The following is a 24,399-nucleotide window of genomic DNA, read 5'->3' as shown; positions in this document are numbered from 1 at the left end:
GGCCAAGACCAGGACCCTGCAGCGGGGGAGTCAGGGAGCCCCGCCCCCCGCGGACCACCCAGGAGCCCGCCCCCGCCTCCCCTGGAGCCCCGCCCCCGGCCCAGAAGCCCCGCCCCCGCCTCCACTGGAGCCCCGCCCCTCCTCCTCTGAGCCCCGCCCCCGGCCCAGAAGCCCCGCCCCCTCCCCGGAGCCCCGCCCTCCTCCTCTGAGCCCCGCCCCCGCCCCGGGAGGCCCCGCCCGCGCGCCGCCCGCCGGGAACATGGCGGGCCCGCCTGTGGCCACCGCCTCGCGGCCTCGGGACCCGGACGGAGCGGCGCCCAACGTGGTGGCGCGGGTCTCGCAGTGGGCGGACGACCACCTGCGCCTCGTCCGGGTACCGCAGCCGCCGGCAGGACGCGCGGTGGGCGCAGGGGGGCGGGCGGGCCCGAGGGCTGCAGCGCGGCCGGGCTGGGCTGGGCTCGCCGCGCGGGAGGGGGCGGGGAGGGAGGGAGGGGCGCCCCGAGACGGGCCCGGCGGGAGGGAGGGGGCGCCCCGAGACGGACCCGGTGGGGGGAGGGGGCGCCCCGAGAAGGACCCGGTGGGGGATGGGGGCGCCCCGAGAAGGACCCGGTGGGGGATGGGGGCGCCCCGGGACGGACCCGGCGGGGGAGGGGGCGCCCCGAGAAGGACCCGGTGGGGGATGGGGGCGCCCCGAGACGGACCCGGCGGGGGAGGGGGCGCCCCGAGAAGGACCCGGTGGGGGATGGGGGCGCCCCGAGAAGGACCCGGTGGGGGGAGGGGGCGCCCCGAGAAGGACCCGGTGGGGGATGGGGGCGCCCCGAGAAGGACCCGGTGGGGGATGGGGGCGCCCCGGGACGGACCCGGCGGGGGAGGGGGCGCCCCGAGACGGACCCGGTGGGGGATGGGGGCGCCCCGAGACGGACCCGGTGGGGGATGGGGCGCCCCGAGACGGACCCGGTGGGGGATGGGGGCGCCCCGAGACGGACCCCGGCGGGGGAGGGGCGCCGCGAGACGGACCCCGGCGGGGGAGGGGGCGCCGCGAGACGGGCCCGGCGCAGCCCAGGTGGCCCCCAGCCCTCGGGGCCCGCCGGAGGGAGGCCGCGGTCCTGTGGGCCTGGTGCCCTGAGCGGGTGCGGCGGGGGGGCGGGGGGGGACGGGACTGGCGGTCGGTGACCCCGAAGGCCCGGCCGCTCCGACGATGGGGCCGCCCCTGGGTCCCTGGTGGTCCGAGCGGCTTCAGCGGGGTCTTGGGGTCCGTGGGGCGTGGGGTCGTCCGCAGGGCCCTGCGCACAGGTGAGGGACCCTAAGGGACGATGTGGACGTCACCTGGGCCGCGGGAACTGGCCGTGGCCCTTCAGGAACGAGCCCCCGTGGCCCTTAGGGAGCGGGTGAGGCCGGGGTGACCTGGGCCGAGGCCTGGGCCCAGGGGTCTCCCCTGGAGAATCCCGGAGGGCGGCGGGGAAATCAGCAAAACCCGGTGTCCTGGGGGCAGGTGGAGAGACTGCGGAGGGACTGATCAGCTCCAGGAACTTGTCGTGAGAAGGGGCCACCAGCTTCGGGGTGCACCCCGCAGCCCCGGCCAGCACCCCGGCGCCTGCCCTCCAGCTCAGCTCGGGTCCCCAGGCTCCTGCTTTCCACGTGGGAAGCGCTGCAGTCGGTGGTGGCTGGTGGCGGTCCTGGAAGATAGGGACACCCGTGCTGAGTGACCAGGCCTCGCTTCTTCCAGGGAGGCAGAGATTGGCACATGAGTTATTTCAAGTAAAAAAAAAAAAATGACTTCAATAGATTGAGAGAGGAAACTATTTAAATGAGCACCTGGGGGGACCCCTGGATGGCTCAGGGCTGAGCATCTGCCTTCAGCTCAGGGTGTGATCCTGGGGCCCCGGAATAAGTCTTGCATCCGGCTCCCTGCGAGGAGCCTGCTATCTTTAAAAAAGCAAAATAAAATCTATCGGCACACAGCTGTATTACTCCAAGTACCCTGATCACAGAATGTATCCTTAGGTGTATTTCCTGTTTTTCTACAAATGGGAAATGCACAGAACAAACACAAGGCATGATACCTTGGTGATTGTAAAGCTTTCACTGCCTTATTTTATTTTAAAGATTTTATTTTACTATTGTTTTTTAAAATTATTTATTTATTCATGAGAGACACACAGAGAGAGAAGCAAAGACACAGGCAGAGGGAGAAGCAGGCCCCACACAGGGAGCCTGACATGGGACTCCATCCGGGTCTCCAGGACCACACCCTGGGCCAAAGGCGGGTGCCAAACCGCTGAGCCACCCAGGGATCCCCTAAAGATTTTATTTATTCAGGAGAGACACAGACACAGGCAGAGGGAGAAGCAGGCTCCATGCAGGGAGCCCGATGTGGGACTCTATCACAGGACCCCGGGGTCATGCCCTGAGCAGATGCTCCACCACTGAGCCCCCCAGGCGTCCCACACTGCCTTGTTTTATGTTTCCCTGATGTTTGGGGCAAGATCAGAGGTGGATCTAAGTGTCTTCACTTCAACACGAAGACGAATCTTCGCATCCTCATTTCTTTCCATGTGTGTATTTTCAGCTTCATTGCTTACACACCGCGTCCTGTTTATTGAAGGGAAGCGTGTCAGGTTGTCCCTCTTGTTGAGGGAGTCGCAGGGTTCTTCTTTTTAAATTAAACTCTTTTAGGTCTATTTCAGTTTAAATGAAGCACTTTGAAACCATTGATACGCTCTTCCTTCCCGACCGTTTACCGCATACACATCTGAGGCCCTGGATTGTGAGGTTTCGATGGTCAAGTTTTTCTACCCGTCATTTACATTCCTGCTGTAGGCTCGTTCACGCGTTTAAGGAATTCATGGTTAAAGGGAAGAGTCAATGGAGAACAATACAATATTACGTATATAATTATTGTGCACACCAGCTTGTTTGGGAGGAAAAGGGGAAGGGTAATGAGTAGGTGGGCAGATAAGAAAGTTTGTTGAGAGAAATGGGCCTTTAGTTGATGGACGTGCCTTATTTGGACAGATGGGGGAAGGTCAGTCTGCTCCCCCCCCCCCCCCCGCTTCTAATTAGTACTTTTGCTATTATGAATAATAACCAGTAACAATTAATCCTTCAATCTCTTTTTGAAGAACATCAGCACCGTAATGGCCGTAGCTGGAACAATGTTACTTCTAAGAAGCATCCGGATGGTAAGTTAAAACATGAAGAAGGCCCTGTGATCCGCAAGCAACAGCTAATCTCTTCTCGTTTCTTTTTTTTTTTTTTCCTCTTCTTGTTTCAAGACCATTTTTCTCTCAAGCAGTGCGTCATCGTGTTATTCTCATTAGAAGTTTAAAATATTATTTTGGAACAACAAACCTATTTTAAGATCTTGGTTTAAAAGTAACACATCCATCCACAGGATTTTATGGAAAATGATGGCCTAGACTGTATTTCCATAATCACTTTTTTTTTTCGTGCTTAAAAAAGGAATCTGTAAAGGATTTAGTTGGCTAGAACGCTGTAATCACTAAATTTGCATTTCAGACGTGTTGGAATGTCTCAAAACCGTTTTGTATAGTGGTTTTAGATTTAGATCACAGTCAAATTATGTCCTTTAGCACTGAATAATTTATGCTTTCTCTGATTTGCAACAATCTGTGAGATCTTTTTTTTTGTTTTTTTTTTTTTTGTTTTTTTTTTTTTTAAAGGGAAAGGACAGCTTTTCCTTTTTTTTTTTTTTTAAATTTTTATTTATTTATGATAGTCACAGAGAGAGAGAGAGAGGCGCAGAGACACAGGCAGAGGGAGAAGCAGGCTCCATGCACCGGGAGCCCGATGTGGGACTCGATCCCGGGTCTCCAGGATCGCGCCCTGGGCCAAAGGCAGGCGCTTAACCGCTGCGCCACCCAGGGATCCCTCTGTGAGATCTTTTTAATGAATAGAGCAAGAAGTATGGTGTAAAAAAAATAATCTATGCTTTCCATTAGCATATTTTTTTTGCTGCTTCAGTAATGTTTTTATAATAGATATTGTGGAAAAACCCATTTGATGATTCAAGATTTATAAGTATTTTTATATGACTGATTCTTGTCACTGGGTGTAATTTTAGTGTCATGTTACAATTTGGAATGGGTTTACTGCATCTGCATATATGAATGTCCTACATTTCTGATCTCTATATTGTTTTTATATTATCGTTGATGGCGTGTTATTACTTCCTTCATGTCTTCCAACTGCTGCTTTTTCCCCCTGACTCCAGTATCAGAACTTTTATCTTCTTTTTTTATTGAGTACCTTGAACTCATTTTTAACCTTATATCTAATAATATGATAGGGTTTTTTCTTTTAACACCTCCATGATTTGTAAGTCATTTGCTTTTAGCTTATATATATATTTTTAGCATGGAACTTTTGAAACGTTGGTTCTTTTCATTCCACCTTTTTCTTTATGTTACAACCTATGTTCCATGACATTTATACTTTGAAGGTCTCAAAATTGTCAAAATATGAAATGATCTGATTAAGAGTTTAGGTAAAAATAATGCAGAGGGATTTTTTTTTAAATAATGCGGAGGGATTATTTCTCTTTTTAGCCCCTAGAAATTATATAAATCAACTATAGGTTGTTTTAAGTCATATAATATTAGGTATGTTATTAATGCAAATTACTTATTGATTAATATAAATCATATTGGTATGTTATGAAGTTACTCATTTTAGACTATGGTTCTGGTGTCTTTTTTTTCTTAGATTTTATGTTTTTTGAAAATAGTGACTACTGATGAGAAGAGCAAGCTAAGGAGGTAGAAAAAGAACATTGGAACATTAGGGAACCAAAAATTCTGTGGTGTAACAGTTGGAGAACTTTAGCTACAAGTAAGAGAAACCCCACACCATAGTGGCTTAACCGAGTTAAAAAGCCTTTTTTCTCACGTCACAAGACTTCTGGAGACAAGGTGCTGCTGGCATTGCTTCTCTGGCTCAGTGACAGAGTTTTAGGTCTGTGTGCTTCTGGATGTCTGTCCTCATGGCACAGAGTGGCTGCTTTATCTCCAAATAGCATATTCATGTTCAAAGCAGGAGGAGAGGGAAAAGGAAGGTGCCAGCCACGTCTTTTCCTTTTGTCTAGAAAGCAAAAGGTCTACCAGAAGCCTTCAGCAGACTTTTGCTTACATGTTTTTATCATATAGCCACCAGTAGTGGGAAAGGAAGTTGGGAAAGAAGCGTTTAGCTTTTCCATCCCTTACAGTGCTTGATGACAAGGGAGAGAGGCTTGGGAATGGATATTGCATTAACCAACCCCGGGCCTGCCACAAGGCACCCTAATAGCTCCTCCTCAGCTTTCTTTTATATTGTTGTTTTTCTCCTTTTTCCTCCTCCAGTGTTTATCAAACTCTCATATTCTTTCAATTTCTGGTAGAAAATTCCAACTTTCATATTTTAAAAAAATGATGATTGAGTTCAGCACTGTATTAAACACTTGATATATATAATTTCATTTAATACTTAGAATAATCCTATGAAGCAGTGTTTTTTTTTTTTAAGATTTTATTTATTTATTTAGAGAGTGGGGAGGAGAGGCAGAGGGAGAGAAAATCTCAAGCAGACTCCCCAGTGTGTGCAGAGCCTGACATGGGGCTCCATCCCATGACCCTGAGATCATGATCTGAGCCGAAATCAAGAGTTGGATTTATAACTGACTGAGCCACCCAGGAGCCCCGGCCCCAACCCTTTAGCACTTACACTTTATCTTAAACCTCTTTATTGCTCTGCAGTTGTATTCTGGTTTTATGTATATTGTTAGCTCACCTTCCAGATAGTGCCTGTTAGGTCACAGAAACACAGCACCGAACTTTCTGCAGTTGAGGGATTACTGGATCTGGAAAAAGTAGATGCAGTGGGATCTGCCTTCAAAGGTTCTTCGCATCCACTGTGAATTCCTTGAGAATGGGAACATGGGTTCTACTTCAGTTTCTTCCCTCAGCTCCTTAATAATTTCTAAAACTCCAAACATCCAGGCACTCTTATGTCTTTTTATGTATGTCCTTTAATGAAAACACATAAAAACTAAAAGGGGGAGACGTTTGGTAATTGAAGAGATCTTGAATGAGCCTCTCTACTTCTTCTGAGTCTTGTCTTCCCTATGCAAAATAGTTTTGGTTTTCTCATGTGATGTGGTTTCCAGGCTCTTTATCATCTTTTCCCCCTTATTCTAGCTTTGTTCCAGTTGGCGGAAGTCTTTTCTGAAATGCAATACCCAGTCTTTTATGAAACATGCGGTATTTTCCATTAGGGCCTGGTTTGGAGCAATGTCTTCCTCACCCTCTCTTGTCTTGGATCCTGTTCCTTACAGTTGCTTGGTGTTTGGACTTTGGTAGGGAGCAGAGAAGAGTGGAGAAGAGAAGGAATTTGTGTGGTTTTTTTTTTGTAGCCTTGCCACACCTTCACTCATTTTGAGTTCACGGTTAACTAGAACGTCTTAATCTTTTTCAAAAATGCTACAGTTTATTCTCTTCTATCCTTCATTAGTTTTGGAGAGTAAGGGGAAGACTTTTACATTTTATGCCATCATCCTAATTGTCAACGTCTTTTAAAATACTAAATCTAAATTTTAGTATTCATACTTTTTTTTTCAAAAGATTTAATTTTAAAGTAATCCGCATGCCCAAAGTGGGACTCTAACCCACAACCCTAATACCAAGAGTTGCATGCTCTACCAACTAAGTCAGGCAGGTGCCCCCCTCCTATAAACACTTTGATTAAATTGTACTAGGATATCGGTATAAAACTAAGGACCAAATTAAAGTTTTTCAGTGGTTATGTCTTCTTGTTAAATGTTTAGATGACAATTTGACATACTTAATTTTAAAATGAAAAGAATAATAAAATGTCATATACCTTTTTTTTTAATAAATTAACAGACATCAAAATTTACAAGTTCTTCAGATATTCCAGTAGAATTTATAAGAAAGAATGTTAAACTACGTGGACGATTACGCCGAATAACTGAAGATGGTTTAGAAATTGAGCATATTCCCATTACTTTACCTATTATATCTTCATGGAAAAGTAAGTAAAGTGCAAGAAAATGATACAGCTATTTTGGTATTTGTTAATTAGAAGTTATTTGTAAAATGGCAAAAAACGTCATTTTAAGTTTTAATAACTTTCCATTGTCTGTGAGAGAGTGCAAACTCTTGGCTTTAGATACTACAAGGAACTGTTTAATTTGGCTCCAGATTTCCTTCTCTCCTGCTTCCTCTTTTTATTCAGCCGTTCGCTATTTCATTCAGGCAAATGTATTCACAAATCCTGAGCAACTGCGATGTTCTGGGCCATGCGCTAGCTGTGCATGGGGTGAAGCCAACAAGACTGCTCTTTGGAGCTTACAGTCTTAACTGGAAAATAGACAGCAGACGAGTGAAAATTGTTCCAAGAGCTATGAGAAGGGACAAGTACTAGTCTGAGCATAACCGGGAGTCATGCGTGCGGGGAACACACGCCTGTACGTGGTCAGAGAAAGCCTCGATGGGCTGTTCCGAGATCAGAGACCTGAAGGATGAGGGGGGTTAGGTAGGGCCTGTGTGGGCGTGAGCGTGGCTTCCGGAAGCTCTCCATGACTCCCCAGCAGAATTAGCCTCTTTCTCTACTGCACCCACAATAATTTATACACCCTGCAGTTAGTACTTAAACACGTTTTCCTATAATCCTGCGTTTAGGTTTATCTCCTCCCCCTGCGCTAAGCATCTGGTGGGCTTGGACCCTTTCCTACTTAGCTCGTTATTCACAGTCCCTAGAGAAATGATTATTAGCCGACAGAGACTTGGTAAAACTCGTTGAATAAATTTAGTTATATTTTAAGTTCTTCTTCATATCATTTTTTTCCATATCATTTTAATTTTATAAAGAAAGGGGCTCTTATCTTTTACCTTCAAATGAATGAATATCACTCTGTCCAACAAGGTATGACTATAAAGGAATAAGATTGGGTTTTCTTTTCCCCCCAACATGCCTAACATGATCAGTTCTTTTAACAAATCAAACAGGAATTAAATAATTTGAATGACTCCAGTTCCCTAAGGAGAGAGAACCTGGGATGTTTGTCTGTCAGCCATTTTAATCTAAGCAGGATCGAGACTTCCTGGGTCCTCTACCTTCTCAGTTGTAGTTCTGTTGTAAAAATCTAAATCTCTTCTCTCTGAAACAGCGAGGACTCTTAGATGCTCAGGCAGCAAAGGCACCGACTGGGTTTGTCCAGGTTGTACACTGCACAACTCCGGGGGGGTATTCAGGGGGAACCTACTTCCGGGGGTCACGCAGTGCCACAGCACTGTAAATTGCCATACGTGTGTTATTATTATTAATGGGTTCTCCATTTTGTTCTGGAGCTTCCTGGGATGGAGTTTTTACATTATTCCATTGTAACATGCTTGAGTTGCTGTAAAAGAAAACTTGAACACAGATACAAATCTAGAGGAGTCTGGGTGTTTGTACATAAACATGATCCAGCTGTTTTGGTGGGGGGCACGTGACTTTGAAATTTGCTTTTGCCACGTGGTATTAAAGCCAGACAATTTTCTACCTAACCTTTTTAGAGGAGCCCTGTGGTGTTCTGCTGGTTAAGCTGGCAGGAGTAGAACTCACTGAAACTGGGAAGTTGTGGTTACAGGAAGAGTTGAAGCCTTCCCAACTGCTATGGTTTCAACTTCTTGGAAAGGAGAATTCAGCCCTCTTTTGCTATCTTCTAGTGAATAAGGTAAGTAGTGTGAGGAAATAACGAGCCACATTATATTCTTTGTATTTACACATAAACATCATTAACCAGAACCTTGAATCTATAATGGGACTGAATTCTGGTCTTCACTGCTAGTCATAGTAATTATGTTTAGAGAACCAGGTCTTTTCATGCATGTATAAATTTTGTTTCTTATATATTAATATATACTTATTAATATATAAATACAGAAATACAGAAAATCAAGAAAATGGAAAAAACTTAAAATTATTAATGACTTTAGACATTGCTAATTTAAGGATGATCTTGATGTATTTACATGTACTTGAGTATAATACATCATCCTTGTTCGGACGCCTGGGTGACTCAAGCGGTTGAGCTTCAGCCTTTGGCTCAGAGTGTGACACTAGGGTCCTGGGATCGAGTCCCGCATCGGGCTCCCTGTGCCTCTCTCTGTGTGTTGCTCATGAATAAATAAAATGTTTAAAAAAATATATCATCTTTGTGCTTAGAAACTGCTTGTTGGGTGAACCCTGTCAACTGGAAACCACAAAGAAGGGTGTTTTCTGAAGTAAATACTGCTCAGTCTTTGAACTTTAAAGTCGAGCATATTTAAATACTGTTTATGATCAGTAATGCATCATCTGAAAACTAAACTTTGTCTCAGAGTATTCTTACTGTTATGATTGGCCATGGCCACCGTGTACCCCGGAGCTTCATCACTGTTGCTGTGTCACTGTCCTGAGTCCTTGTGTGTCCCTTACTTTATGCTAATTTTGGTAGACGATTACTGAAAAAAGAAAGTACAAAATAAAGTATTATGACAGGATTAAGAACAGTTTTATTTACTTTTTATTTTTTTATTTTTTTTTAAAAGATTTTATTTATTTATTCATGAGGGACACAGAGAGAAGGAGAGGCAGAGAGACACAGGCAGAGGGAGAAGCAGGCTCCACGCAGGGAGCCCGATGTGGGACTCGATCCCGGGTCTCCAGGATCAGGCCCTGGGCTGAAGGCGGCGCTAAACCGCTGAGCCACCCGGGCTGCCCCTATTTTTTTATTTTTAAATATTTTATTTACTTATTCGTGAGAGACAGAGAGAAAGAGAGAGGCAGAGATACAGGCAGAGGGAGAAGCAGGCTCCATGCAGGGAGCCGACATGGGACTCGATCCTGGGTCTCCAGGATCACGCCCTGGGCTGAAGGCAGGTGCTAAACCACTGAGCCACCCAGGGATCCCCCAAGAACAGTTTTATTTTTAAAGTCCATTATTATATAACAAAAATAATCTGAAGGAAAAAATAACCTCATGTTAAGGTGACTAAAATTGTAACCACTTTAATTCTTCAGAACGTTTTGAACTATTAATAGAAAGCCTAGGGATCCCTGGGTGGCGCAGCGGTTTAGCGCCTGCCTTTGGCCCAGGGCGCGATCTTGGAGACCCGGCATCGAGTCCCGCGTCGGGCTCCCTGCATGGAGCCTGCTTCTCCCTCTGCCTGTGTCTCTGCCTCTCTCTCTCTCTCTGTGACTATCATGAATAAATAAATAAAATAAAAAAAAAAAGAAAGCCTAACGAAACTCATTAATCTCTGTATGCCCAGATCACATTTAGTTCTTTTAAAATAAGAATTATCCACACTGATAGGTTGAAATGGTTTACGTTTGAAAGTAAGCTGGTAGGGGTGCCTGGCTGGCTCAGTCAGTGGAGCATGCAAGTCTTGATCTTGGAGTTGTGAGTTCAAACCTCATGTTGGGTGTAGAGATTACTTACAAATAACCTTTTTTTTTTTTTTTTTTGAAGTAAGTTGGTAAAACAAAATATATAAAGATGCCAAAGGTTTTACAAAAACGTTATCTTCTCTGGGCGCCTGGTTAGTTTAGTTGGTGGAGTGTGTGACTCTTGATCCTGGGGTCATGAATTAGAGCCCCACCTTGGGTGTAGAGATACTTAAAATTTTTTAAAGAAATATTGGGGCACCTGGGTGGCTTAGTAGGTTAAGCATCCAACTCCAGATTTCTGCTCAGGTCATGATCTCAGGGTACTGAGATCCAGCTGGCATTGGGCTCTGCACTCAGCAGCGAGTCTGCTTGATATTCTCTGCTTCTCCCTCTGCCCCTTCCCCTGCAGGTGCAAGCGCTGCAGGGGGAGGGATAGAGAGAGAAGCAGACTCCCCGCTTTTGCTGAGCAGGGAGCCTGATGTGGGGCTCTGTCCCAGGACCCTGAGATCATGACCTGAGCCAAAGGCAGCTGCTTAACTGACTGAACCCCAGGTGCCCCAAGTAACATCGTTAAAAAAATTTTTTTTAGGGATCCCTGGGTGGCGCAGCGGTTTGGCGCCTGCCTTTGGCCCAGGGCGCGATCCTGGAGACCCGGGATCGAATCCCATGTCGGGCTCCCGGTGCGTGGAGCCTGTTTCTCCCTCTGCCTATGTCTCTGCCTCTCTCTCTCTCTCTGTGTGTGACTATCATGAATAAATAAAAATTATAAAAAAAAAAAAAAAAAAAAAAAAAATTTTTTTTAAAAAGCAAAAAAAAAAAAAAAAAAAAAGCAAAAAATAATAATAAATAAAAATACAAATAAAAAATTAAAAACTATTTTAAGTTCAGAAGTGTATATAATTTATTCTCAAAACCACCCTATGGAGTCACTGTTTTTACTCCCGTTTGCAGATGGGACTCAGGGTAATGAAGTGGAAGAGGCTGTATGCAGCCTAGCTCCTTTCTGGCTCTCGAGCTCGCACTTCACCTTACATACTTTAGCTTGTATTGCTTCCTACGTGACCCAACTATGCGGTATGCAGACTCTGGTAATTTACATCTGTTCAGTTTTACTAATGTGTGAGATTGAATTTTAGTTATTCTGATTTTGGTTTAAGTGAATGAGCTCTTAAAATTCAAAACATTGAGAAATATATGATAAGCCCTTTAAAATTGTATTTTTTGGGATCCCTGGGTGGCGCAGCGGTTTAGCGCCTGCCTTTGGCCCAGGGCGCGATCCTGGCGACCCAGGATCGAATCCCACGTCGGGCTCCCGGTGCATGGAGCCTGCTTCTCCCTCTGCCTGTGTCTCTGCCTCTCTCTCTCTCTCTCTCTCTCTGTGTGACTATCATAAATAAATAAATAAATACATACATAAATAAATAAATAAATGAAAAAAAATGAAAAAAAAAAAAGGAAGTGAGATGAAGGAAATTTCCTGAAGGATGAAGAGTCAAGGTCCAGGACTATTTTTAATGTTATTTTGTGGGAAGTTTTTTAAAAGTGTATTTACAAACCAGCACCTTCCTACACACTGGAATTCTGAACCTAATATAATAATTCAGTGATGGGGCAGCCCGGGTGGCTCAGTGGCTTAGTGTCAGTTTCAGTCCCGGGTGTGGTCCTGGAGACCCAGGATCGAGTCCCACGTCAGGCTTCCTGCATGGAATGGAGCCTGCTCCTCCCTCTGCCTGTGTCTGTGCCTCTCTCTCTCTCTCTGTGTGTGTGTCTCTCATGAATAAATAAATATAATTAAAAAATAATAATTCAGTGATGATTCAGTTCATTTTGCATTTGTATACTTCTCGGGTTGTCTCTGGCCTTCTGTGGTTTTGCCTATATTGTGTGCTCCTTTCCCTCTCCAAACTGCAAACAAACTAAAACACTTTTTATACTTTATTAGCCTCTTTGGGTTAGAAGGCCTGTGAGTCTGTGGAGAACTATATGTTATAAAAGAGGCAACTCGGGGGGGGGCTCTGGTGGCAGGGGCCTGGGATGAGCCTGAGCCCTGCCTCAGGTCTGCTCAGCGGGGAGGCAGCTTCTCCCTCTGCCCCCCTCCCCTGCTCTCTTTTCTCTTTCTCTCAAATAAATAAATAAGATCTCAAAAAAAAAAAAAAAAAAAAGAGGCAATTAACTTTGAACAAGGATCTCTTCTAGTAATGAAAATCTTGGGTTTAGCATTATGTGTTTTTAAACTCCTGGGGATTCTTTTGCTTTATGTTTTTTGGCTTTTCTCTGGAGGAAAAGTTGCTCAATGACTTTTTTTTTTTAAAGATTTTATATATCTATTTATGTTTGAGAGAATGTGTGTGTGGGGGGGAGGGCAGCAAGTGCGGGAAGAGAGTATCTCCCACAGACTGTGCACTGAGTATGGAATCCGACCAGGGCTTCATCTCATGACCTTGAGATCATGACCTGAGCCGAAATCGAGAGTTGGGTGCTTAGCCCACTGAGCCACCCAGGAACTCCTCTGAATGGTTTAATATAACTGCTTGTAAATAATATAAATTCTGAAGTTAAGAAGATGTTATGGGTGTAGTAGCAGTTTTCTTAAGTAATTGGATTGTGTTATTTTTTTTATTCAAGGGTAGATATTTTAGTGTGAGTCTGAATGAAGAAATTTTGAGAAGAGGCCTTGGCAAAACTGTTCTTGTTAAAGGGCTAGATTACGATTCTAAAATCTATTGGACAATTCACAAAAAATTACTTAAAGCTGAATTAACAGCCTTAAGAAAAGGAGAAGGAATATGGAAGGAAGAATCTGAAGAAAGTTATTTGGAAAAATTCAAAGGCTCCTGGAGAGAAATATGGAAAAAAGACAGTTATTTTAAAAAAATTGGGTCAGATTTCAATTTGAAAAAAGAAAGTTATTATGACAAATTTAGAAGGATTTATGAAGCATGGAAAGACAACATAAATAACTACTCCTTAATACTGAAGTTCAGAGAACTTATGAATCGCATACACTTCCGTAGAAAAGGATGAAATATTCCAAGAGGTCTGGAGGTGACCCACCCAGAAAAGAGCAAAATACATTTTCATTGAGTTGAAATGGAAATTTCTCCAAATAATTGAAGTTGCACTCTAACGGTATTTAAATATTTAAGAGATGATTGTTTTAAATGTAATATCAGAATAATTTAAGCAAACTGTGCTTACTATGCCTTGGGAAAAACGACATACTCTATAATGTTACCAGGATAAAGTTTGTATTCCTGTAGTGTTAATATTTGAAGAGAGAGTTTAACTATTGGATACTGTTACTTTAGTTATTTGGGGCAGCCAAATTTAATTTTTGTTGAAAGAGAATATCTGTTTATTCTTCCAGTTTTGATTACTTATAATAAAATAACTCTTTATACATCATGTCTGAGGCTACTCTTTTCCCCTATCTGGTTTCTGACTGCTGGTGAATTTGGGGAAAAGCTACATGAGTACACGAGAAGGTCTCATTTCTAGTAATAAATAAAGAACGGCTAATTTCTACCTGTTGTTAGATGAAGGGGATAACCCTCTGGGCAGAAACATGAGAATAATTATAAGGACAAGAAGCAACGTGCTGAGATCAGTGACAGCACCCAAGACACAAAGAGTAGGGATATAACTTAGGACATTGCTGAGCTCCTGAAGTAGCCAATCTTTGAGATATCTTGCCTAATTCCTCGTGTGACATGGTAAATTTCTTTGTTTATGAAGCCAGTTTGAGTTGGTTTGAGGATCTGATCTGTACATTTACTTGCTGCTAAAATCATCCTAACACTATGTACAAGCTTCTTGCATAACAGCAGTGATCATCCCCTAACATCCACGATGTCTGTAGAAGGTTTTCTTTTTTTTTTTTTTTAAGATTTTTTATTTATTCATTTATGATAGAGAGAGAGAGAGAGAGCGGCAGAGACCCAGGCAGAGGGAGAATCAGGCTCCATGCCGGGAGCCCAACGTGGGACTCGATCCCGGGACTCCAGGATCAGGCCCTGGGCCAAAGGCTGGCACCAAACCACTGAGACACCCAGGGATCCCCCTGTAGAAGGTTTTCTTGATGATCTGTGATGCCGACAAAAGTCAGAGGTATCATGAGGTCCAAGTAGTTGACTCCTGTTATTTTATTTTAATTTTTTAAAAAATATTTCATTTATTCATGAGACACCCAGCGAGAGAGGCAGCAACACAGGCAGACGACGGGGAAGCAGATTTCCTGCGGGAGCGCGATGCGGGGACTCGATCCTGGGACCCTGGGGTCACGACCTGAGCCAAAGGCAGACGCCCAACTGCTGAGCCTCCGAGGCGTCCCCAGTTGACTCCTGTTAGACTCAGTAATACAGCATGAGAACTTTATTGCTGCTTCCTGACTGCTGGTGAAAACATAAAGTAGATTCCCCAACATTTTCTAATGAAACAGCATTAATTTTCAGTAAGGTCTCACATCTTCCACAGATTCTTTTAACTTCCATTCAAATAGCCTCGAGATATCAAATATTAAAATAGAAAAGATGATATCAATGACAGAAAACAGGGGAAGATGTTATTAATTAGCTAGATAGTTTTGTAAACTATGATGAAGTGGAATTGGATTAAGATATGATTCTATGGTTCAGTGTTTTTCAGGAAAGAAGGCGTTGTTCATCTAGAAATTAATCCCATGCCCTAGTTTGGGATCTCTGAGTGATCCGAATTCCTTTTGGTCAGGTCCAGATTAATTCTTGATGACCTGGAAGCGTAAGGCCAAATGTCAATGCACCCAATCCATGATATGGAGGGAAAATAGGATGTCAGTAGTTGTGAGCATGTGTCTTCTTCAGGCAGACAGGGATAATGTGACACCCAGGCCTGCAGTGTGTGAAATTCTTGGTCAGCCTTGGATGCTCCAGTTCTTCTCTCCAGAAGGTTTTTCCTTATCTTCCATAGCCTCTTCAAAGGATCTTCCATTAGGAGGAGGATCCACCCTTTGAGGGCTGGACAACTTTAGTAGCCCGTTTGGTTGATGTGGCTTCGTGGTCAAAGGGTTGAGCAATCACAACCCTTTTTTTCTCCCAGAGATTTAATCCCATGTGGCTTGGAGATCTGTTGGTTTGCAGGGCAGAAGGTGCATGTGGGGTCCTGCTGACCATACTTGTTTCTGTTCTGAGCACTATTACTTTGCTTTTTGTTTTTTAATTTATTTTTTTAAAAGATTTTATTTATTTATTCATGAGAGACACACACACAGAGAGAGAGAGAGAGAGAGAGGCAGAGACACAGGCAGAGGGAGAAGCAGGCTTCCTGCAGGGAGCCCGACGTGGGACTCGATCCCGCGTCTCCAGGATCGCGCCCTGGGCCAAAGGCAGAGCTAAACCGCTGAGCCACCGGGCTGCCCTATTACTTTGCTTTTTAAAGGACATGCTGGAGCAGTGTTTTTTGGCCGTAGGCCATGAAGCATCAGTGAGATGTGAAATCAATTTCTTGAGTTGCCATGATCTATTAAAAAAGAAAGAAAAAAGAACAGAACAGGGGCGTCTGGCTGGCTCAGTGGTAGAACGTGCAACTCTTGATCTTGGGGTCCTGAGTTTGAGTCCCATGTTGGGCTAAGAAAAACAGAACAGAATAAAATATATTGGAGGGCATTGCACATAGCAACGATAAATGTTATTTTGTTATTTTTTGTTGTTAAATTTGTTATAAATATATTTGAATACATGTTATTTTGTTATTTTTTGTTGTTAAATTTGTTATAAATATATTTGAATACATGTACTGGCCTGCAGTGCGAGGGTTACTGAAAAATCACTGCGGATCTCGTTTTCTAGCACTCTTTTGAAGAGGCCTGATGAAAAGATTTCCATAACTAAAGTGAGGGCATATAATTCAGGCAGAAGTAGAGTTTTTAAAAAATTGAGGTAATGGGATAATTACTTCTATTTTCTGTTTTGTTTTGGTTATCAAAACATAGCTTTAACACTTGGGCAGTGAAATTGAGAAATTAGTGCCCTCTTCTGTTCTTCCACAAACACTGAACACAGATCTGTTTTAGCATTTGCCACATTATAATTATTTCTCTGTCCTCTCTCTTCCAAAGTAGAATGGATCCTGCAACTCAAATCATACCTTATTAAATATTGGAGCATTTCTGCTTTCTCCACAGCATTTAGTTCAGTTTCTTGTTCGTTGGGAACTCCATGAATATTTGTTAAATTAAGGAATGAAATAAAGAATGAAGTAGACGGGGGCACCTGGCTGACTCAGTTGGTAGAACATGTGACTTGATCACAGAGGTGTAGGTTCCAGACCCACAATGGGTGTAGAAATTACTTAAAAAAAAAAAAAAAATCTTAGGGACGCCTGGGTGGCTCAGTGGTTGAGTGTCTGCCTTGGGCCCAGGGTGTGACCCCGGGGTCCCGGGATTGAGTCCCACATCAGGCTCCCTGCATGGAGCCCGCTTCTCCCTCTGCCTGTGTCTCTGCCTCTCTCTGTGTCTCTCATGAATAAATAAATAGAATCTTAAAAAAATATATAAAAAAAAATAGAATGAAGTGAACCATTCCTGTATTGCCTATTCATTTTGACCAGGAACCTATTTTCTTTTCCTTCCTTCCTTCCTTCCTTCCTTCCTTCCTTCCTTCCTTCCTTCCTTCCTTCCTTCCTTCCTTCCTTCCTTCCTTTCTTTCTTTCTTTCTTTCTTCTTTCCTTTTTTTTTAGGATCTATTTTCCCAGTCTCCTTTTCCTCTATACATCTCATGATCCTACACTGTGAAGATTCATTTGCCTTTAGTGGTCTGAAAGAACAACTTTAAAACGTGTCAGATTTGAAAATGATAGTTATTTTGGGCAAATCAAGCCCTTAAATACATATTTAGCATAAACACATAAATGAAACAAAACTAACATATAACGTTTATTTATTTATTTTAATTTTTTAAAATTTTACTTATTCATGAGAGGCACAGAGAGAGAAAGAGAGAGAGGCAAAGACACAGGCAGAGGGAGAAGCAGGCTCTACGCAAGGAGCCTGGGATCACGCCCTGGGCCAAAGGTGGCGCTAAACTGCTGAGCCACCCGGGCTGCCCAACATATGGCTTTTAAAATGAAATTTTTCCTTTTACTATGTTTGTGTGGAAAAACCTAAACATTTGTCTTCTGGTTAAAAAAACAGGTGTTAGTAATACAGAGCGGGTATACGCCATTAGGATCCCAAATGGTACAGGAACAGGAGAATTTTCCTTATGGTATAAATCGCCTTCCCCGTCCTCAACTTTCAAAGCTTCAGAGATTGCGCTCTGGCTTAGCACTTTTATTTTTCCTCTTCACAATACAATTTGCTCCTTTGCCTGAGCTTCTGTTCAAGTCTACAGCAATGATGCAATGATTGCTCCAGGAGACGACTGGGCCGCAACTGGATAGGCTGTGAAGATCCATTTTTCTTTCAGTGATATTATGGGATTCTGCAGGAATTTTTAATGGTAGCGTGGGAGGAGGAACCCAGTATATTCCATCATGAAAAAATGTAATCTCAAAGTTTCAGTACTATTTCCTGGGCCCGGGAAAGTCCTCGAGTCATGTTGGTCCTGCCCAGCAGGCTCTGACCTCTCGAAAGTTGTAGATACTAGCTCTGTGGGAGGTCTTTCTGGAAACCAAACTCACAGAGCTGGGTTGTGAAGCTCTTAGGAGAAAGGAAAGGGGGCTCGGCTCTGTCTTTCTCTGACACTACTGTTGCCTTTACTCCCTGCCCCCCAACCACTGGGAGAAAAGAAACCAGTTGAAAAATAGAAAATGGAAAAAAATATATATTTTTTGTTTTTAATCTTTTTAAGATTTAATTTATTCATGAGAGACATAGAGAGAGAGAGAGGCAGAGACACAGGCAGAGGAAGAAGCAGGCTCCATGCAGGGAGCCCAACGTGGGACTCGATCCCGGGTCCCCAGGATCACACCCTGGGCCAAAGGCAGGCGCTAAACCGCTGAGCCCCCCAGGGATCCCCAGAAGTTCACTTTAATTAGCATGATTTCTGCCTTTTAAAAAGTACTCGTTCTGGGGCGCCGGGCTAGCTCTTTGGGAAGAGCGTGCGACTCTTGATCTTGGGGTTGTGAGAGTGAGCCCCGCTTTGTGTGTAGAGATTGCTAAAAAAAACCCAGTATAACTGGGGTTTAAGAAAATCTTAGTTGAATTGAAGGACTTCACCTAGACGGTATCAAAGTAGGAAGCCTGGAGTTCTGAATTCCAGTATCTAGTCCGGGCTCTTTCCTGAGCTTGGCAAACAATTTAAACTGCATCTCTGTATTTGTAAGGCGAAATAGATAACAAATATATAACAAATATAACAAAAGATGCACTTTAAGATTTTTACTTATAAGCAATCTCTACACCCAGAGTAGAGATCTCGAACCCACAACCCTGAGATCGAGAGCCACATGTTCCACTGACTGAGCCGACCAGGCGCCCCTGCTTGTAATATTTTTGATATTTCCATATAGAAAGGGCAAACAATTGTATAGGCTTGATCTAGAGAAAATATGAAACGGCCATTTAAAATTGGAGCACTTTGGGCACCTGGGTGGCTCAGTTAAGTGGCTGACTCTTAATTTTGGCTCAGGTCATGGTCTCTGGGTCCAGGGATTAAGCCCCACATTGGGTTCTGTGCTCAGCGGGGAGTCGGCTTCAGGATTCTCACTCTTCCTCTGCCCCCTCTCGCTGTTGTGCTCTCTCTCAAATAAATAAATCGTTAAAAAAATGAGGGAGCGCTTAAAAATGTTACTGTCTATTGGCAAGGGGTTAGCCCTACATTTGTTTTCCTCTGGAGGCCAAATACATTTCAATGTGTGGACTTTGCTAGCATTTAAAAGCTTTAAATAGGGACGCCTGGGGGGCTCAACAGTGGAGCATCTGCCTTCAGGGCGTGATCCTGGAGTCCTGGGATCCGGCTCCCCACGTGGAGCCTGCTTCTCCCTCTGCCTGTGTCTCTGCCTCTCTCTCTGTGTCTCTCATGAATAAATAAACAAAATCTTAAAAAAAAAAAAAATAAAAGCTTTAAATAGGTTACCAGTAACAGTAGTAATTTATTTACTAAATAATCTCTCCCCTGTAACGTGGTGCTCGAGCTCACAATCCCAAGATCAAGAGTTGCATGCTCCACCACCTGAGACAGCCAGGCACCCCTAAAACAGCACCCGACAACTCTGAGCGCTCATTTGGCGCGAGGCATTTTGCTAAGAGCTTCATCTGTAGTCTCCTTTAGCTATTTTGCAGGCGTGCGTTCCTTCCATTAACCGAGAGCACAGCACTGCCAGAATGTGTTAATTTATGAAGCAAAGTACTTCAGTGAATTTCTCACATTCCTGAATAGATAAAAGATGATCAAAATATTAATAATTGTTGAAACTGGGGGGATCCATGCATAGGGTTTCATCATACTCTTCTACTTTGGGGAACTCTTCCCAAGATCAGCCGTCCTGTCTATGTTCCTTTCTGGACGTTTCCAGCTGAGGGTAACAGTGGCTTACTTGCGGGGATGAATGTGTCTGCAGCCGGGGACAGAAAGATTGGTGGCATTTATGCTGCACCCCCCCACCCAGTTCTTCCAAACGCACACAGGAATTTTCTTCTCTCTCTCTCTCTCTCTTTTTTTTTATATAAATCTCTGTCATACGCATAGAAATCTGTGCAAAGGTGTTCAGGGCTTTCTTTGGTGGCAGGTTCAGGAGGTGGCACCGTTGGGGACCCTTGCTCTTTTTATCTCCCAGACTCCACTGCTACCTTCATTTGGGAAGAGCAGCTTCCTTCCTATGGGGGCCAGATCCTCCCTAACTCCACACAGTTCTGGGGGGGCTGCTACCCCAAGTGCCCCAGCTCCTGGCCGTAGGGCTGGGTGTGTAATCAGAGACTGGCCACACATATACTCTACTTGGTGTTGACCGCCTTCGTTGACCTGTGGATGGACACGTGACCTGAACCAGGTCAGTTAGGATCCTTTCCTACAATCGTATTTACAGATGGTAAAATCAAAAAACAAAACAACAAGACACCCCCCCCCCACCAAAACCAACACCACCATCCCCTCCCCACCGCCACCACAAGGCCTCTCCCCTGGGATCACGAGCTGAGGTCATGGAGCTGTCCCTGGTAACGCTCTCTCCACCCACCGGCCTGTGGAAAAGCTCATCTATAATAGGAAAGAATAAGGTCAAAACATTGACAAAACCAGGGAGAAAAAGAGTAGGCTCAAGAGTGAGAATGAATGTGGGAAAGCAACGATGATGGTGCTTGGCTGAAGCACTGATCCTCTCCTCTCTGTTGCAAGATGGGAGTCAGTCCCCGGGCGCTTCCTCAAGTGAGTGGGTTGCGGTTCTGTTATTTGTATCTTGTTTGTATTTGTATTTTGTTATTTGTAAAGGTGGGCCCGAAGGAGAGGACAGCTACTGCTCGGTGCATCGGGGGTACCGGGTGAGCCCCAGCTGGGACTTACCATCGTGCAGTGTCTGGAACATGCAAGTGCTCACGAAATATGTGCAGAGAGAGAGAGAGAGAGAGAGAGAGAACTCCGCCTCCGTCCCCGTTAAGCCCTTTGGTGGTTTTACCTGACTTGTTGGTGCATCGATTGAAATAGAATATTTATCTCCTTCGCCCGCTTGACGGATGGGACTTGCAGATGGTTGCTGATTCCATCTCAGTGTGTCCAGTACCACTGTATTTGCAACTGAAAGCCCCGTTTTTGTACCGCCAGAAACATCAGCTTTCAACCCAGATTCCTAAGAATCTGGTTCTCCAAGAAGCCCTTGATGCCGCGCAGCACACGGGCCCGCCTCCGAGCACAGCCGTGGCTTACCCTTGCCAGCTCTCGGGCACCTTTACGGGAGTTGCCGTGATCCTGTGTCAGGCGCCCTGGTGATCAGGGCAGGGGTGACGGGTGGAAGTCGGGCAGCGATTTAGAAGGGCGGCCAGGCCGTGCTGTGCCAGTATAATTAATGAGAGTCATCGCTCTGGAAGCCAGAGGAGAGTGGGGGTGGGGAAGGAGGTCTCTCACCAGTAAATGGCATTTAAGAAAAATCGGTGCTTTCATGGCCCTTTTACTGCACAGACGAGGTTAAGTCAAAGGACCGCTGTAAAGGGCCTTGGGGAACTCTCTGCACGGAGGGGGGTCCCCGAGCCGCCGCCTGGGGAAGCCAGGAGGGTTGAACCCCAGGCTTTCCAGCGGGTCTGATTTCAACCTTGAATTGAGCTGCCAGCAGGAGTCCCTTATACTCCTGGAGTAGGAAAAGGGGTGAGTCCTTAAAAAAACGCCTGTAGTTTGGGTGACCCAGAGACCACCCAAAAAAGGTACTACACTATAAGACCTGCCCAAAGAAGTGTGAATCCCAATCCCATTGTTTTCCCCAGTTCCCTTGTAACGGGTGAAGGAAGGGGGTGTTATTTGTTTTGTTTTTCTATTGACTATTCGGTAACCATGGAAGGGTTTGGGTAGCCTGGAGAGGCTGCGTACTACCCACTGTCTAATCCCTTTGTTATCATTCCCTGGGATAGTCACCGGCGGGGAAAAGTAGTTCTTGTCTGGCTCCCAAACACTTAGCAGTGTGACAATATTTTCTTGGTTTTAGTTAGTGATTTTTCTCTGATTGATGGTGTTTAAAAAAAAAAACCTCAGAGGGAGAAGCTACATGAAAAGATTTATGGATATCTTCATGTGTCTTCAACACTTAAGACCATGATTAAGTATGATTCACACGAAGGGAGGGAGAAGGGCCAGCAGATGGGGTTTGGGCTGTTTTCTCCAATGCTCGATTTGAAAAAGAAGGGGTGGGGAGCGGGAGTGTTGGGTGGTATTTGCCTCGATTTCGGTAGGTCTGAAGTATTGCCTAGAGAGAAAGTTTTGAAGCTCGTAAAATTGCGGACATCGATTAACACTTTCAAAATAAAGACTCTGACAAACAAGTGCTCCTGCTGTGAATTTTGTGTCTGGGCTTATTTTAAGGCGCGCATCTGTGGATTTTCAGGGATAAGAAAGACAAGACGGGAGGCTTGGAGTGGGTAACCTCCGTGGTTGTGTGCGGGGTCGCCTTGGGGTGTGTGTGTGTGTGTGTGTGTGTGTCTTATTCTCTTTTTGGCCTTCCTGTTCACCATGGAGATGACCAGCAAAACAAACCTCTAAAAACCATCTATTTGTATGCAAAGCGAGAAGCAATTTGGGGGTAGGAGAGGAGTTACCTGTTTAATTTCTTATACATTGAGGATTTTCCTTTGGACATGTTAAAAAAAAAAACAAAACGACTTAGGAAGTTTTCTTTCTTTGGAGCCAAGGAACCTTATATGTCTGTTTTCCAAATTGGATTTTTCTTGGTACCCTGGCATGAAGAAATTCAAGGGACTACTCTGGTGGCTTTCTCTCTCTCTCTCTCTCTTTTTTTTGAGAGTCCAGGATTGCTTTCAGGATAAAGTTTCTCCTCGCCCATGGTGCTTTGCTGTGACATTGTAATTGCCTCCGTTGAATTGAATAATACAAATGGGTTGTTTCTATGGCATCGGCTAAGTGGGATGAAAAGGTGAAACCCTAGATGTTGCGCTGGGAGGTCACGGTGCACCCCCCACCCCACCCCCACCCCCACCCCCACCCCCCTGCACTAACCGCCCTACTCTCCTCGCCCGGCCGCTCGCTTTGCAGCTTCCTGAGCAAATTCACGCATGAAAAAGAAAATGACTTTAGTTTATGTTGTCACTAAGCCCAGAAAAATCCCTGCGCACCCGGGGCTGCCAGCTTTCCTAGGACCTTCTTATTGGTGGAGAGTTTTAAATTGAAGGTGAGCGAGGAGCGGAGACTCCAAGTCCCTCCCAGCCAGGCTTTGAACTAACAATGGGGCAGGTTGAATGAAGGCTGAGAACTGCAAATCCTGGAATCCAGGGGCCGGATCCCCCCGCGGCTGCCGGGCCCGCGCTTCCTCGCTAGCTGCGCACCTACTGTGTGCCCGCTCCCCTCCGCCGCCGCTCTGGGCCTCCCGTCAATCCACTGAGTCACTGAGCCGTGTAGGAGAAGCGTCTGGAAGAAGAGATGTGCGGGGCACGGGGAGGGGAGCAAGAGTGCTGCCCACACTCCCTCTTAGGGCAGGTCCCCTCGGTCACAGCAGCTTCATAGATGCTATCTTCTTCTTCTTCTTTTTAAAAATTTTTTTTAAAATAAATATTTTTTATTGCTGTTCAATTTGCCAACATATAGCATAACACCCAGTGCTCATCCCGCCAAGCGCCCCCCTCAGTGCCCGCCACCCAGTCACCCCCACCCCCACCTCCCTTTCTACCACCCCTAGTTCGTTCGTTCTTCTTCTTTTTTAAAGATTTTATTTATTTATAAGAAACACACACACACACACACACACACACACACACACACACACACACAGAGGCAGAGACGCAGGCAGAGGGAGGAGCAGGCTCCATGCGGGGAGCCCGACGCGGGACTCGATCCCAGGACCCCGGGGTCACGGCCCGGGCCGAAGGCAGGCGCTAACCCGCCGAGCCACCCAGGGGCGCCCAGGCAGGTAAGCTCAGGTAAGCGCAGGTAAGGCCAGGTGGGCGGCCCGCGACGCCCTTCGCGGTGAGGCTCTGACCCTTGAGCTGCAGCTGCAAGCGGCGCCGCTCCCTGCGCTCCCGCTTCCGACCTGGCGTCCCCGAAGCCCCGCATCCTGCAGCCCCCGAGGCTCCAGACGGAGCCCCGAGGAGGTGTCCCCGCTTCGGGAGGCTTGGACCTGCGGGCGGGGCAGGGGGCCTCGCTGGCGGGCCGGGTGCCCCGGGGGCGCGGGGGGCGCGGGGGGCTGCGGCGCGGGGAGGCCCCGGGAGCTCCGGTCCGCGCTCCGCAGCTCCAGTTCCTGATTTGCCCGGGAGCTGCGGGCCGGGAGGGAGGGGGCTCCGGCGAGCGCGTCGGGATTTGAATGAGAAAGCAGGTCGCGGCGGCGGCGCCCCGCTCTGCCCGGGCGGCT

The 24,399-nt window shown here is 45.8% G+C and overlaps 1 protein-coding gene across 6 annotated transcripts; it reads left to right on the top strand.

Annotated features, from left to right (window-relative positions):
- The first annotated feature begins 228 nt into the window (after window positions 1–228).
- On the top strand, window positions 229–22,365 carry C23H3orf33 (chromosome 23 C3orf33 homolog). Of its 6 annotated transcripts, none has more exons than XR_004808599.2 (6): window positions 229–400; window positions 3,123–3,182; window positions 6,897–7,044; window positions 8,571–8,731; window positions 11,380–11,502; window positions 13,054–13,193. XR_004808599.2 is itself a non-coding variant. In XM_035705042.2 (5 exons), the coding sequence occupies exons 1-5, from the start codon at window positions 260–262 to the stop codon at window positions 20,880–20,882; spliced, it is 537 nt and encodes a 178-aa protein (XP_035560935.1). In that variant the 5' UTR covers window positions 229–259; the 3' UTR covers window positions 20,883–22,365. The 6 variants fall into 6 exon arrangements, 4 of the variants coding, with proteins under 4 accessions (XP_035560935.1, XP_025291902.1, XP_025291901.1 ...); XR_007405133.1 differs by having other exon boundaries at window positions 11,380–11,516; window positions 13,054–13,191; XM_035705042.2 differs by lacking the exons at window positions 11,380–11,502; window positions 13,054–13,193 and adding an exon at window positions 20,829–22,365 and having other exon boundaries at window positions 229–373.
- The last annotated feature ends 2,034 nt before the right edge of the window (window positions 22,366–24,399 follow it).

The sequence above is a fragment of the Canis lupus genome, chromosome 23 (genome assembly GCF_003254725.2).
Source record: "Canis lupus dingo isolate Sandy chromosome 23, ASM325472v2, whole genome shotgun sequence".
Lineage (NCBI taxonomy): Eukaryota > Metazoa > Chordata > Mammalia > Carnivora > Canidae > Canis > Canis lupus.
Note: the sequence above shows the minus strand (reverse complement) of the source record. Positions and strands in the feature narration are given on the sequence as shown.

What these genes read in the sequence shown, in the direction of transcription:
- C23H3orf33 (XM_025436115.3), top strand. Translation starts at nt 260, where the DNA reads ATGGCGGGCCCGCCTGTGGCCACCGCCTCGCGGCCTCGGGACCCGGAC. An exon ending in AGCCGCCGGCAGGACGCGCG is followed by an intron (nt 401 to 3,122) that starts GTGGGCGCAGGG and finishes CTCTTTTTGAAG; the next exon opens with AACATCAGCACCGTAATGGC. An exon ending in TTCTAAGAAGCATCCGGATG is followed by an intron (nt 3,183 to 6,896) that starts GTAAGTTAAAAC and finishes ATAAATTAACAG; the next exon opens with ACATCAAAATTTACAAGTTC.